This window comes from Falco biarmicus, chromosome 4 (genome assembly GCF_023638135.1).
Source record: "Falco biarmicus isolate bFalBia1 chromosome 4, bFalBia1.pri, whole genome shotgun sequence".
Classification (NCBI taxonomy): domain Eukaryota; kingdom Metazoa; phylum Chordata; class Aves; order Falconiformes; family Falconidae; genus Falco; species Falco biarmicus.
The window spans coordinates 51,006,068-51,020,549 of NC_079291.1; the positions used below are offsets into that span (position 1 = coordinate 51,006,068).

The 14,482-nt window shown below is 39.2% G+C and overlaps 1 protein-coding gene across 4 annotated transcripts in view; it reads left to right on the plus strand.

Annotated features, from left to right (window-relative positions):
- Positions 1–14,482, plus strand: part of DIP2C (disco interacting protein 2 homolog C) — a 325,231-nt gene that overhangs the window by 210,433 nt on the left and 100,316 nt on the right. For all 4 annotated transcript variants that reach the window (XM_056336759.1, XM_056336760.1, XM_056336762.1 and 1 more), the window contains 3 exons: positions 2,828–2,959; positions 4,319–4,438; positions 5,430–5,627. In XM_056336759.1, coding sequence (XP_056192734.1) covers positions 2,828–2,959; positions 4,319–4,438; positions 5,430–5,627 — 450 coding nt within the window. The remainder of the gene's footprint in view (positions 1–2,827; positions 2,960–4,318; positions 4,439–5,429; positions 5,628–14,482) is intronic.

Below are 14,482 nucleotides of genomic sequence, written 5' to 3' on the forward strand. Positions count from 1 at the left end.
GTGGCAGAAATGCGGAGCGCCTTAACTGGAAGCAGCTGTTCTGTCTGTGATCTTCTAATGCAAGAATATTGGAAGAGATGGGAAGAGGAGGTGATGCAAATATGTATGTTTGATGGAGGAAATGCTTTGAAGTCATGCAGCTGTCACAGTTTCTACTTCTTAGTCAACAGATGTGTCAGGATCGTTCTTCTTAACTAAAGCTCAAACCATGCTTCAAGTTACCTGACAAGACCAACCAGCTCTGTACCAATTGTGTCCATGGTCTAAACCTGGAATGACTGTTCTATACAAAAAAGGGTACATTTCACATAACAATTCATCTTTTCCTTTAGAAGTCATTCAGACTAAATTTTTGTTGGTATGACTCTCATTTCTCCAAACCTGCCTCTGAGAAGGGAACCAACTGAGGATTTGTGAATGTGATGGTTGAAACTTGCAGCTGTAGATACTGCCAACAGATAAGACATCTGTTAAGCAGATACTTTAAAGGAATATGGCAAGACAAACCTGAATGTTCCTCTTCTGCTGTATAAGAGTTCTTAATGGAAATTTAAACAGCGAATGGGCAGCCAGGGGGCTAAAACCCCACTCTCTGGCTAGCCAGTGGGGGCCACCTAGGGAAGGGAGTTTCTTCTAGGTGATTTCAATTGCCAGTGCTGCTTGTTCAAAAGGATGCCCTTTTACTAAAGAGCAGGAAATGTCTTTCTCATGTTTTTTCTCCCTACCCAGCACCATGTGTTACAAAGAAGTATTTGGCTTCAAAGGTATACATCAGAAGGGAGAGCACCTCTGCTCTGTGGTGCTTTGGATCATGTATCTTCTCTCCCATGCATTAAAAAAAATACCATCTCAGTGCTAAAATCTGAAAGAGGATACTTTAACTCAAATTTAATTTGCCTTGTAAAGTCTGAAAAGATGGAAATACTTCACTGGGAAGATGTAAACAATTATAGCTAACTTTAAAAATACTTTCTCATGTTACTAATAGCTAATAGCTGACTAAGTACAATTATTTTCTTAGTCATGATCTCTCCTATTTGCATAGCCAAACTGCATTATAAGTAAAAAATAAAAAGATAAACATCAGCATTTTTAATTGACTTATCGAATAGTTCAATCATGATCTATAAAAAGCTCTTGCTACTTAGCAAGAAAGGGCTAAAATTGTGCTAAGTCTAACTTGGTTGATAATGACAAGACATCTAAAATGACAGCATTATTCAAACAATTACCAGCGTAAGCTTCGTTGTCCAAGCTATTATACTTCCATTGATCACTTACAGCACAATATAACATGTTTGTTACAGTAAAATGATAACAGTGGATGTGATCGAAATCAAAAGGCTCAATGGGACATTTGCAGGATGCGAGGTGTTTCTGAGTTGCACGATAAAAGCATCCTGTGTTTTCCTCAACCACATACTGTGATTGAGTGATAAGGTTGAGTCCTTATGATGTTCATGAATACAAACATTAATGCCATGTCTTACTTTTTCATGATGATTGTCAAATGCCACCTTTAAATGAGAAGTATGCAAAATAAGCATCTAATACAGCATCCTGTTACTGTACGTGTAGCAATAAAAAATAGTTGTGTGTGTTGATGGTGCATGAATTTGGGACTGAATGCACAAGGATTACAGTGATCCAAAGCTCAAGACTCATGAAAATGCTTTATAATTACATTTGAGGTGAAATTTTCTGTAGAAGTTGGTGTTTTAGTAGAGTTATGTCACCGTAATGCTTGTAGGACATATTTATTAAAAAACACATCTTGAAAATAGTATTAGGACAAGATGAAGTTTTCCCAGAATTGTTGCCTTTTTAAAGAGTCTTACCCTACTGTAAAACAGAGAGCATTCCTCTTCACTTCAGTGGCAGCAGAATGAAGACCTGCCTTCTTTTGTGTCTCGGAGGCTGCTGGGGATCATTTATGTCAATCGAAAGAGAAGTTATTTGCTCATGGTATTTATCTCCACCTACTCTAATGCTGATAAAAACCTGGAAAAAAATTATGAGACAACCCATAAAAATAGTACAAATACGTAGGTAATACAGACTCAGACTTGAAAACACAGGAAAACAAACTGTGGTAGCTTGCTGAGTTATCAGGCTATGAAAGAGAAAGATTAGCTCTGTGGAACTGTTTAGCAGTGCTGGCATGAGTCAGACCAAATTGTGTTTGCCTTCTGGAAGGCAAGTCTTTGTAATGCGGAAGAATTAAAATAACTCTGTCTAAAAATAGTGGACAAGCAAGTGTCCATGCAGAATGCAAAGTTCATGTTTCTTTAAATTTTATTTCTTTCTCCTGGGTTTCAACTCTGCTGTGATTGATTTTTTTCCTAATATATATGAATAAGTTCCTTTCTTAACAAAAATTGGCACATACAGAATACAGAGCTTATAAAACTGATCTGTATTGACACTTGCAAGTGATTGACAACATGCTGTGTTCTTTTTATTTAGAAAACCTACGCAATAATATATCAGAAGTATATTTGTTGGCATCTTTTCTATTTGAAGCTGTTCACAAGCTTTAGCTTAGTATAAAATTAAATGTCAGTGGAGAACCTACAACCTAATTGTATCATTTTTTTAGCCTGTTGCTTACATGATTGCAGATATACAGCCCCTGGTTTAATCAGTGGAAGCTTTATTTATGAAAATCATGCTGTACATTATAGTTTTATACATTCATTTTGTGCATTAACTTTAACACCTGTTCAGATGTTGGGGGAAAAAAATCAAATGGTATCCTTTCCCCTTTGCTTTTCAGCTCTTCAACACTAGAGGTTCATGGTTAAACCTTTTACCTTGTTTTTCACAGAAAATCATTCTGCCCCTCCAGATGTTACCACTTACACCTCAGAACACTCAATACAAGTAGAAAGACCACAAGGATCAACAGCACGAGTGGCACCAAAGTATGGAAATGCTGAACTTATGGAGACTGGTGATGGTATGTCACAAAGCAAAACTGGAGGTTTTTTTGAGTATCGTAACATTTTTAGTGGTTACTGTATGCATCTGTTCTTTGTTTCTTCTGGGCACTTTTCACCTATAAACATGTACAAAGTTGCAGCATCTTTACAGTCCTAAACCAAACTGGTATAAATAAAGCCAACAGAGAAATATTTCTTGATCAGCAGAGCTGACTCCCCACAGAAATTGTTCAGCAAAAGAAAGCAGTGAATCTCTTTACATCTGATTATATCATGCTGCCTGTTTACAGCTAGTATGTTTTTTAAATTACAAAGAACGTGACATGGTAGGATGGCTACATCTTGAAAAGTGATGTGTTTGAAGTTTTATTTTCTGAGTTTTGTTTTTTGGTTTTTTTTGAAAAACAGTTATTTGTAAACCCTTTCTTATTTACTGCTCCTCTTTTCTAAAACTTACTAAACAATATTTCAGCAGGGTGTGGAATTGTTGACCAAGTGTATCACATCCAAACTTAGCAGCTTCAGTTCTAAAAAACACTTGGTAAAAGTTTTGGAGCCAACCTTGTGGAAGGGTAGGAAGCAGAAATTCCTGCAATGCAGTGACAGAAAGCCATTAGTTCAGGAACAGTTGGCATGAATGATGCAGAGGCTTTGCTCTTGACTAGGGAAAAAGAAAGGGGAGGTGATTGATGGGATTATATTATAAAAGTGCCCCTTGCCCCATACTCCTAACCAGAATTGTGTTTTTCAAAATGCTGTATGGGCACGCATGCCTCCCTTTGGAGATTGCTGGCTGGTGGGATTGGCTGTAGGGATGTTCAGAGAATACAGAGTCATGCTGAAGTAACACAAAGATGTGAACCATGTTTCATGTGGATATGGGACAGGCGTCCACTACAGTGTAAAGAGCAAACCAGAGTGAATGATGGGCCAGAGCCTATTACCCATACTCCTCGCTGAGCTGCAGTCTAGTCAGACAGTATCGGTATGGCCAGTGATCATGGGGAGTGCCACTGCCCATCTTCTCACTGACCACTGCCAATGCTTAGGGAAGAGTTCTGTAAGGTTACTGGTATTGGCTGTAGGGAGGGGTTTTTCACTGTGCTTCTCTCCCTCAGTCTATGTGCCATTTCCCCTCTTAATTTTGCAACCTCACTCTGACATTGTTGTACTGTTTTTTATTTAAACTCTAGGCGTCATTGTTCTTTTTTGCTGAAATGATCTTATGTCTTAATGTTGAATACTTGAGTCACGGTATGGCATGAAACTGTAGTGGTGGTGGCCTTGCAGTCCTAGACCTTTTCTTACCCCACTTAACATCTGGTGGCGTTCAGCATAGCAGTCGACTGATGTCTCCATTGATCCCTGTCCTGCAGGAGTACCAGTGAGCAGCAGAGTGTCAGCAAAGATTCAGCAGCTGGTCAATACACTAAAACGGCCCAAACGACCACCATTACGAGAGTTCTTTGTAGATGACTTTGAGGAATTGTTAGAAGGTAAAATGACTGTTTTTCAAAAGGTTTGGGGATCTCTTATTAAAACTCTGTAAAATGTTTGTCTCATAGATTGACTTTCTAGAAAGCCAAGTAAGCCTTCGCTGTATTGGCAAGTACCAAAAAGCATCGGTATTTAGTTGAATCTGTTCGTAGTGAGCTTGGATGTAGTGCTGTAGAGTCAAAAGTCTCTCTTGTTTGCGCAGCTCCTGGTTCTGCTTGCAAAGAAACAACAGAAGGGAGTGGAGGGAAGCTTTGCTTTATGAACATTCAGCTGTGGGTTACAGCCATTGCTTTTGAACACCAATATGAGAAAAACTGTTAGTGAGGGAGCATGTTAAGTGTTTTACACATCCTTTGTGTAACAGAGAAGCATTGAAAAAATGAACTAAATGTAAGATAGAAACAAGGATAAAGTCAATGAAGAAATTTTTCTTTTCTGTTTTTTTGGGGGTTTTTTTGTTTTGTTTTGTTTTGTTTTTTTTTTTATGGAGGTCAGTGCTTTGAGAATTAAGATCTGCCAGGATGTGGAGATTTAAATAGTCTTCATTGTAGTTTATAACAAAGTATGGTAACAGAGCATGACTTAAATCAGTCTGTTACTGATGACTTGTTAAAGTACATTTTTTCAGTAGTTCTGCAGTTTCAGCTCATTACTGTGTTTTTGCCAGGAAGAAGTATTCTCCATCCCTATTTAGGAATAAAGATAGTTGATTATTTCAGAGATAAATATATGCATGCTGCCTCAGCAGTTTCTTTCCCTGCTTGTAGAGCTAGTGTAAGGATAAGCACGTGCATTCCTGAGACGTTTCAGTTGCTTCATCTCTCTTAAAGTTAAAAGTTAATTATTCTGTTGTATTTCTGTGTTGCTTCTCAATACCTTCTAACATTATTTTCAGGATATTTTGCAAAGGTAACTTATTCTCTTGGTTACACAGGTGTACACAAGGTATAGAATTTACATGGTAACTGTGTATCTTTTCATAATCATAAGTTCAACAGCCAGATCCAAACCAGCCAAAGCCAGAAGGAGCTCAGATGTTGGCTATGCGTGGGGAACAATTAGGTGTGGTTACAAATTGGCCGCCTTCTCTGGAAGCAGCTTTGCAGCGATGGGGCACCATCTCACCGAAAGCTCCTTGCCTAACCACTATGGATACTAATGGAAAACCACTGTATATTCTCACTTACGGTGAGTGCTCTTCAAACTCCTTGTGCTTTTATATATTGTGTACAGTGTCTGCAGGTATAGTAAATGCATAAATACACAGTGAAAAAAGCCCTCTAAGGATTCATCTGTTCCATTTCTGAGTAAGGTAAGATGATTCTGAAGCTCTTGGTGTCTGATGGATTGCCAAGATGTTACAGTATGATTTATTTCACAAATAGGAAAAGAGCTGAGTACATATACCCATGGAATCACAGATTATAAATTAAGACCACTTTTTACATACATCCTAGAGAAGACTTTCCTGAAGATTAATTTCTAAATCCATTGCCCTTGGATATTGCCCAGGCTTTGTTCTGCAAAAGCAGAACCTGGTATACAAAACTCACCAGCTTCCTGAAGAAATTAAAATAGGACTTTTTCCTATGTTCTACTGACACTCTAGTAAGTGTGTTTTGAATTATTCCTCCTGATACATAGTTGTACAGCTAGTAAATATACCCCCTGAAATAGATTTGCCAGGATATATTTCAGCGTGATCTTTGGTATGTTGATATAATTCAACAGGTACTGCCTGACAATCTATTGCAATCAAGAAAGACCAAATAAAAATAAACATAAGGATACCTCTGACAAATATATTCTAATTTTGAGATGTTCAGGGGCCATTTGGGAAATGTTCAAAGGAGTTGTTGTGAATAACCATCCAACTTTGAAAGCAAGTTGGAGTATTTATGTATGTTTTTTCATATGGATGTAAGAATTTATTCTGTTTTTTTTATTTATTTCTACCTTCTCAGGGGCCTAGAGTTCTGTGCAGAGAATGTTTTCACATGCTGTGATATAGAGGTTTGCCTGTTTTGTTCAGTGCTGAATGCTCCTTTCTGTTCAGCAATCAGATTGAGTGATGGTCCCTGGCCAGAAAGATGTCTGCTGCAAGTTTGGCATTGCACATGTAGTTAAAGGCTTTCAAAGCATAACAGAACCTTTGCAACTGAAGGTCATGCATGAAACATTTTCCCTTCAGGTACTCGGAGTAAAGAAGTTACTTAAATTAGGAGGCAAACCTATGATTCACCATTGATCAATGTTTTTTCTTCCTTAAGGACATTTACTCAGAACTAGAGAAGAATTTTGAGTTTGCAATTACATGCTTGCGGAAGAGCAATTCATATCATCTACTGAATGGCCTAAATAAATTGGACAGGAAAAGAAATTAAGATGTTAGTGAGAGTCAGACCATTTTCCTGAATATGGGATTCTGTCCAGAGTCTGAGCATATGTCCTGCTTTGCCCAAAGGGCTGTAGGCTGAGCAAATCAACCTGAGGAACTCATCCATGTGGCTCATGGAGCCACCTAGCCTGCTTCTCTGTCCTAACATAACTCTTTCCCAACCCCTCTTGTGAATTGTCCAAATTCTGAGAAAAATGGGACTAAAACTCATGTTCTCATTGCTTCCATTTGGCCTTTCTGTAGTTTCCTGAGTTCAGAAAAAAACAGTTCTTTTGTCTTTTCTTTTTTTTTAATTGATAAAAGATGTTACAAAGCAAAACATTTGTAAGAGATTCAGTGAATTCTTCTCTGCTAGCTAGATTTCAAGCTGACATTCTTCCTCATGGGAAATGTCCACTCAATGTGCCATGGCAGTTTTCTTAAATGACAGCTGCTTTGAAATATCATTAACTTTACAGCCACCTGCCATTTTATTTGTGACTTTATGAATGATTTTGCTGTGGCTAGTCCATCTTTCGTGTCTAGTATTTTCTAGCAATCGTGGGCATGGCATTTTTTAAAACTTGAATATTAATAGACATTAAGGCTTAAACTCAGCAAAGACACTTTTATTCATTAATTTTTATCCTTGTGCATATTTCCACTGGCCCCAGTAGGTAATAAACTTTGGAAAAGGTGAGCTTATTCCATAATCCTACCACATGGTATTAATATGACACTTAATTTCCTTGTGTGCATGCTATGATCAGATGACCAAAACTTTAAAATATCAACATTGAAGTCTTTTGGTAGCTTCTGAGTTTGTATCTCACAGTTAATTTTAGGTTCTTTGCCAATTTAAGTAAACACTATTACCAGGAATTTTCGTATGTTCACTGTTTGAGAAATATTAAAGAGTTTGAAGAATAATTCTAAGTTTCTAGAGGTTCAGTCTTTGGCATGTTACCTAGATGGTCACTATACAACTCTTTTTGAATATCTTACCTCTGTTTACTCTTTCAGCTTCAGTCTCACACTCTCTTATGTCTTCATGGAAATCCTCTTGATTCATCCTCCAACTTTCTGGTTAAGAGGAGGTTTCTACATGTTGTCTTTTGGTCATTATTTTTTTCATACACAGCATCTTCTCCAGATTCTTGTCTCTGCATGGATGAATTGCAGGTTTGCCTGCTTATTCCAGACTTCTTTCATCTTTGCAAACTGGATTCCAGGAGTGTCTCCAGCTGTCAGCTAGGTCATAGCCCCTCTTGAGTAGTAGTAACTTATTCTCATAACTTCAAGCATATTTATCTCCTCCTTTGTGGATCACGTAAGCAATATTGCCATACTGCCCGATACTCAGGCTGTAGCTTGAGTATCGTACACAACCTGGACATTTTACTTTTGTTACAGCTGTTCTGTGTCCAAACCTCGCAGGTTATTTTGGGAGCAAATCTTTTCAAATGCAGACCTTTTGCTGCATCTACATGGTGAAGTCTCATCCCATCTGTCACCTTAGTCTTGATTCTTACAGCAGGCTCTCTCTGGCCCTGAAAAACGCAGTGTTGGCCTGTTGCATCTCTCCAGGATGCTTTCATACTTCCCCTTGGTGGCTTTGCATGCTGAAAAGGAGCTCTCTGAGAGTCTTCAAAATTCTCTTTCTCCAAAACCTTCCTCACAACTCTTCTGCTGTCTTGCCCAGACATGTCTGAGAGTGGTCAGACGAATGGCCAAGCTACGATATGCCATGACAGACACTGGTAGGTTGGTGTGGTAAGACTACTTTGTGTGATTTATTGGAATAAATTGCCCTACCTAACAGCGGCTGATGTGGGTATGATACTGTTGGTGTGGATTTAAGTGGTGAGTGCTCTAGATCATGATATGCTGTTGTGCCATAAAGAGAACTAGTTTAAAGAAGTTATTCTTTCAGCTGTTGCTTAAAATCATCTCTGCCTTCCCATTCCTCTTCAGGAATTCATCTAATCTGTAATGCCTTACATCTCCTGTGTCTTTTTTAGCATGTTTTTTGAGCTTATTGTCTTCATAGCATGTCAGGACTGTTTTCCTCCATGTGTCTCAAATTACTGTAGATAGAAGAAACGAATACCTGCACTTGTAGACTTCATCTTTTTTTCAAGCAAGTTTTTGAAGTGGTTTGCCTCAGTTCTTGAAGTTCTTCTCAGTGCCTCAGTTGTAATCTTTATTTAATGTACTCAAAACTCTTAAACTCCTTCTGGTGAATGAAACACTGAATATTACTTATTTCTCAAATATTTTGTTCCTCTGGGAACTTGGTTAAGTGGAGAACATCATAGTTAAGTTATTCACAATCCCTTTATAAATCAAATCACTGAATATGCATAAATTGAAATGTCTGAGATATGGGAAGGAAGGATGTCTTTACTGAGTTTTATGTAAGTCTGAACTCTGACTAGAAACCTAATATGTGCTCTGAGGAAGAGGAAGACAATTTCTGGCTCAGACAAAGTTAATCAGAGTAGTCAGGCATCTGGTTTTGGTATTGTCGGTATTAATAATGAAGTGCTTAGTTATTTCTTAGAGGAAAAATGTGAATAAAGGACAGTTAAATCCTATATAGTACTTACACTATCACAGTTACTTTTCTTGCTTAAAATGATTATTCTAAGAATAATCAGAAAGACTGGGGAAAAAGTAAAAAGCTGAAAGTAATTTGGGATGAGCAAGTTCTGAGCTTTCTTATTTTAACCATTATTAAAAACAACAAAATGAGTACCACTTAACTACATGTGCTTCAAAGAGTCTCATTTTCTTTATCTAACACTGTCTGTAGTCATGTTTTTTTAAAAACCATTTTCAGTAGCTCTGATGTATTGTTTCACATGTTAGAAGCCTGTTGGAGACAGCAAGGCTAGCAAAAAAGAAGAGGTGCTGTGGATAGAGAAGTATTTTTTCTTTATCCATTTGGATTCTGTGGAGAAATAAATGCCTGAAAAAAGCTATTTTTTTTTTTTCAAATTAATTGCCAATAAAAAATAATACTCTGACACAACTGGAAACATTTTGTGGCCAAAGTCATACTGCCTTAGAAGAGGTGATTTAGCTTATACTGGAGATACCTTGAGGTGGCTGAAACTTAATAACAGATTGAAAATAGCCAACCCCAACCCACACTACACAAGGTGTACGACCCAGCTCCTCCCATGTCCTCTGGCTGTGAGAATCAACTCAGCCAGGAATTCACGATTGTCAGGAGGAGAGGGGGAACTGAGTGTCTCCTAACCAAGTAGCTACATAACCAGATTGTCCTTATATCTGAAATAACTCAGTGCTTGCAGAGGTATGGATAGTCATGGTTCAAGTCCGTACAAAGATATCAATCTTGTGATTATTTTGTACTTTAAACCTTTATTTCTTTAATAAAAAGACAGAAAATGACTTTAAAAAATCTGTATTACAATCTATGATTAAGATTGGGATATCAAGCACTGTAGTAGCAAGGTTACCTCAATTCTGAGTATGTCTGGAGCCTTTTATTCTCTGCAACAGAATATTTTTGTTCTTTTTCTTTGGATTTTTTCTCCCAAAAAGCAGCAACTTCATTTGCTGCTTTGGATGGATCTAAAAAAGGTTTGTGAAAAAAAGAGCTAACAGAGCAGCATAACTGTGACTGTTATTTTGCAAAGCAGAAAAAACCCTGCTTTACCTGCATAGCATTAGGAAGTTTGCCATTTATACCAGTTTTAATAAATACTCTTGTTTCTATTTAATATAAGAAATGTCCTACTGTGATACTGAGAAAATGAATATTTGACAAAATTATTTGCAGTTAAACTTTGGCAGTCTCGCAATTGCTGTGCACGGAGATTGGTAAGCAACCACTGGTTTGGCTTTGTTGAGTTAGTGCTGTGTGGTTCTGAAAAGCATCCTGAAGATGATAAGGAACTTGACTGTGGTTTGTTTTCTCTCTCAAGTTTTCTCCCTGATACAGCTTTTCTCTTATAACCTTCTTTACATTCAACACAAATGTATAGTCCCTTTACAGATTGGCAAATGAAGAGGAAGGGCATTTACTTCGGTGTCACGTGGAAAACATCTGATTTTTGTTAACTGATCCCTTTTTATGTGGATTTTAAGACCTGGTGGTTTCCTTTACTCTCATAATGTGTTGCTTGTCCAGATGGAACTGGCTTTTAACTCTAGCTTGCTAAATTTCAGTTGGTAAAAGATACTGCTCTCCGAATAGACTGTTAAAAAAAGAACAAGACCGAATACAAATTAAATGTAAAATATGTGGTTGCTACTATAGTAGAGTTGCTACTGTTCAACTAAATCAAGATTCCGGCGGCAAAGGAACAGGGACATGCCCCACACAGGTGTTAACAGAGTTTGTCACAGCTGCCAGAGAGATGCTGTTTTCCATCCTGTCCTACTGAGAATATTTGTGTACACGATGGCTGCTGGATATGGCTGGGGTTCAGAGGCATAGCAGTACTTGCTGATACTTGCTGGGCAGTGGGAGCACTCAGTTTAGTTTGCAACTATGTGAAGAGCATTAAAGGCCTCCCTGTATAAACACTGCGCCTAGGGCGTGCAAGCCTGGCAGCAGCACTCCGGGCAAGTGACAGAAGTGGCTGAGGAAGATGCAGTCATCTTTAGAAAAAGAAGATTTATTTCAGTAAATGCTTAAGCAATTATAAGTTAGGCAATGATAGATGTGGAGAAAAGCTTAATTTCTTACCATCTTACAGCGTTATACAAGATCTTGGAAAGCAGCACCACAATTAGCGGCTTGATGGGAGGTAGGAACAAGGTTGTAAATTGTAGTAGCAGCAAGTTATGTGTTAACTGGATGTTGCTGGGGTTTTGTTTCCCAAATCAACTTGGGAAGCTCTTCTGTGAGCACCTACCAATCTGCTTTGTTTAGGAGATAGTTTTGTGACCTGAAAACTGAGTGGTAATTCAAGTACTTAAACATCTAGGTACTAGTAAACACCTAGTGCCCCGTGTTATCCACAACGTGTGTGTGACTGGCAGACACAGCACAGGGTCTGCAGAGCCCAGGCCCCTTCTGGAGGGTACTCTTGTGCCTGGACCACCACTAGAGACTCAGATCTCTCACTAATGACTTATCTCTGTAGATCTTTTACCACTTGTTCATTTTTAAATACAAGAAAGTAGCTGCTCATGTATGGCTGGTAAGCAGATCAGAGACCAGCAGGGACAAATCCTGTCCCCGGTGAGGCAGGTAGGGCAGTTGTAAAGGATGGTGCTACAGTGGGGATGCAGGCAGGAAGGTGAGGAAGAGGAGGGCTGATGGGGTCCGGTCTATCCCCGGGGAAATGGTGGCAAGGCAGCAGCACTGCTGGCAGTTCCCGCAGCTTTCTGCTGCAGCAGTGTGGCTGGAAGAAAGGAGCTCTGGCACTGAGCTGAAACATTGGCTGGTCCACTCACTGCTAAATGAAACTCTTGCTTGAGTTTCCTACATCTGCCGTCCTGTTTTCAAGCCAACTAACTTATTAGAAGATTAATGGCAGCGTGTTTATCTGCGGAGGACCAGTGTCTCGTTGCACTCCGGCTGAGGACAGCAGGGCATATCCTGAGCAGCTGCAGACAGCCAGATTTCTGCTGTAGCCCGTGTAACGAGGACGGTTTAGCCCGTACAAGGATCGGCCCGGCAGCCCTAAGCCCTGTCTCAGAGAGAAAGCCTTGGACGAAGCACATCTGGCCTCCTTGCCAAGGCCTCCCCCTCCCACTGCACAGATGTGGCACCGTATGGAGGTCACAGCAAGGTCTCAGCGTTGGGATTTGTGGGAGAGGTTTTAGCAATCGGCTTTTTCCCAGCAATGTCTAATCTCTCAAGTTTGCAAAGGAAGAATTACACTGAATTGCAACCTAGGCAGAACCAAGGAAGGAAATACTTCAAAGATTTCCTTCTTTGTAACATCCTCCGTTACCGAGGGCTTTTATCCTGCAGTCATCAAGTCCTTTGTGTTTGTCAGTGATGTTGGGGGGGCCAGGCAGCCAAGATGGCAAAATAAATGCGTGGTTCAGTGCACCTCTGGTCAGAAGCTGGTACCCCATGCAGCAGCCACAGATGTGGCCCTGATCATTCATACACTCCTGCCTCCAGCTTCTGGATTACTGCTCCTTTTGTAGCCCTTTATTTATTTTTTTTGGAACACAGCGATATACCCTGGAAGAAAAATTATGGGCTTCCTGTTGAACACGATCCAGTTCAAGATGCGCATGGACTTTGCTGTGCCTGCTGGCGAGGCTGCCCCGTGGGCTCTGCCTGCCCGTGGCTGCTGCTGCCTGCACGGGGGCTGCCTGCACAGGGGCTGCCTGCACGGGAGCAGAGGCAGCAGCAGCTGGGAGTAGGCAGGGGCTGGGGTGAAGGTATAGAGCTTTAAGGGCTTCAGGAGAGACTGTCTATTCCAGCTCCTTCCCAGCTGAATGCAAACTAGCTTCTTTGTTCTGGTTTTCCACAGTTTCATACACATGTGCACATGCAGTTAGCTCGGCTAATTAACATAGTTTGATATTGCACAGGTAAATAGAGCAGGAAAGGGCTGTGGTGACAGAAAATGGAAGTCTTTGACAGTTAGGAAGTATTATGGGCACTTTCTGTGCAGTTCAAAGGGTATTTAAATGGAAAGGTGAGGAATTAGGGAGGCAGCATTATATATGCTCTTATGTTTCAGAAGCTGAAATAAAATTTTGGCAATAAAAGAGGATTATGACAAAATGTATTTGAAGACTTAATTATTTAAAACTTTACTAGAAAGTACCCTTTTAAATTTAGTTAGTCTTTGAGACAACGTAATTTCTGCATTTACTCAGATCACTTATGTGGAGATGGTTGCGCTGCATACCTGGGTACTTCTGAAAGAATGCATCTAAATACTTTAATATGAATAGCCCTTAGATTTTGAAGAAAATATTGTAAGATGGCGCACTTAATAGGTGAAAAATTAGTGTGAATGTCATAAATGCAAATTTAAAACTTGTAACAGATACAATCTCTATAGCTCAGACAGAACTTTTCACAGCAGCCCCTTATGTCTCTCAGAAAAGCAATTAAACATTCAATGTTCATTTCAAGCTTGAAAGTGTTTTGTGTAAAGATGGTTCTTTCTTGCAATTCAGAACTTTTGCCAGGCTTTTGATTTCCATTCTCCAATTTTCTGTATCATTACTAATTGCTCTTTGAAGTTTGTTGCCACTGAAACTTTAATGTTGGAAACCTTTAAGAATATTTGCTTTCTTAAGGCATCCTTGGTTTTTTCCAGCTTACTTGTCAAATTCAAGTGTTGACTGTGCAGCAGGGATGCTTTTAAAGACTTTCTTTCCATCAAATGCAGGTAGTTCTGTCATAGTGCTGTGAGGATTAATCCTGCAGACATACTCCTGTATCCATGCTGAATTTCTAGTGGAACAGAATTGAGTTATGTTTATTTCTGAGCATCGAGGCAGTTCAGCATGCAAATACTGGAGTAATTGCAAATAAACAAAAATTTTGCAAAACATTGTTTGATGATACAATATTACCATTTTCATAAGAAGTAATTGCATTTAGTACTTTCTCAGTAACAAGCAGCAGTGACCCTTCCCGTTTCCCTTAAGAGGAAAAAAAGAAAGTCTGGCCTTCTTCTTGTACTTTGTATTTACACCAGATTTGCAC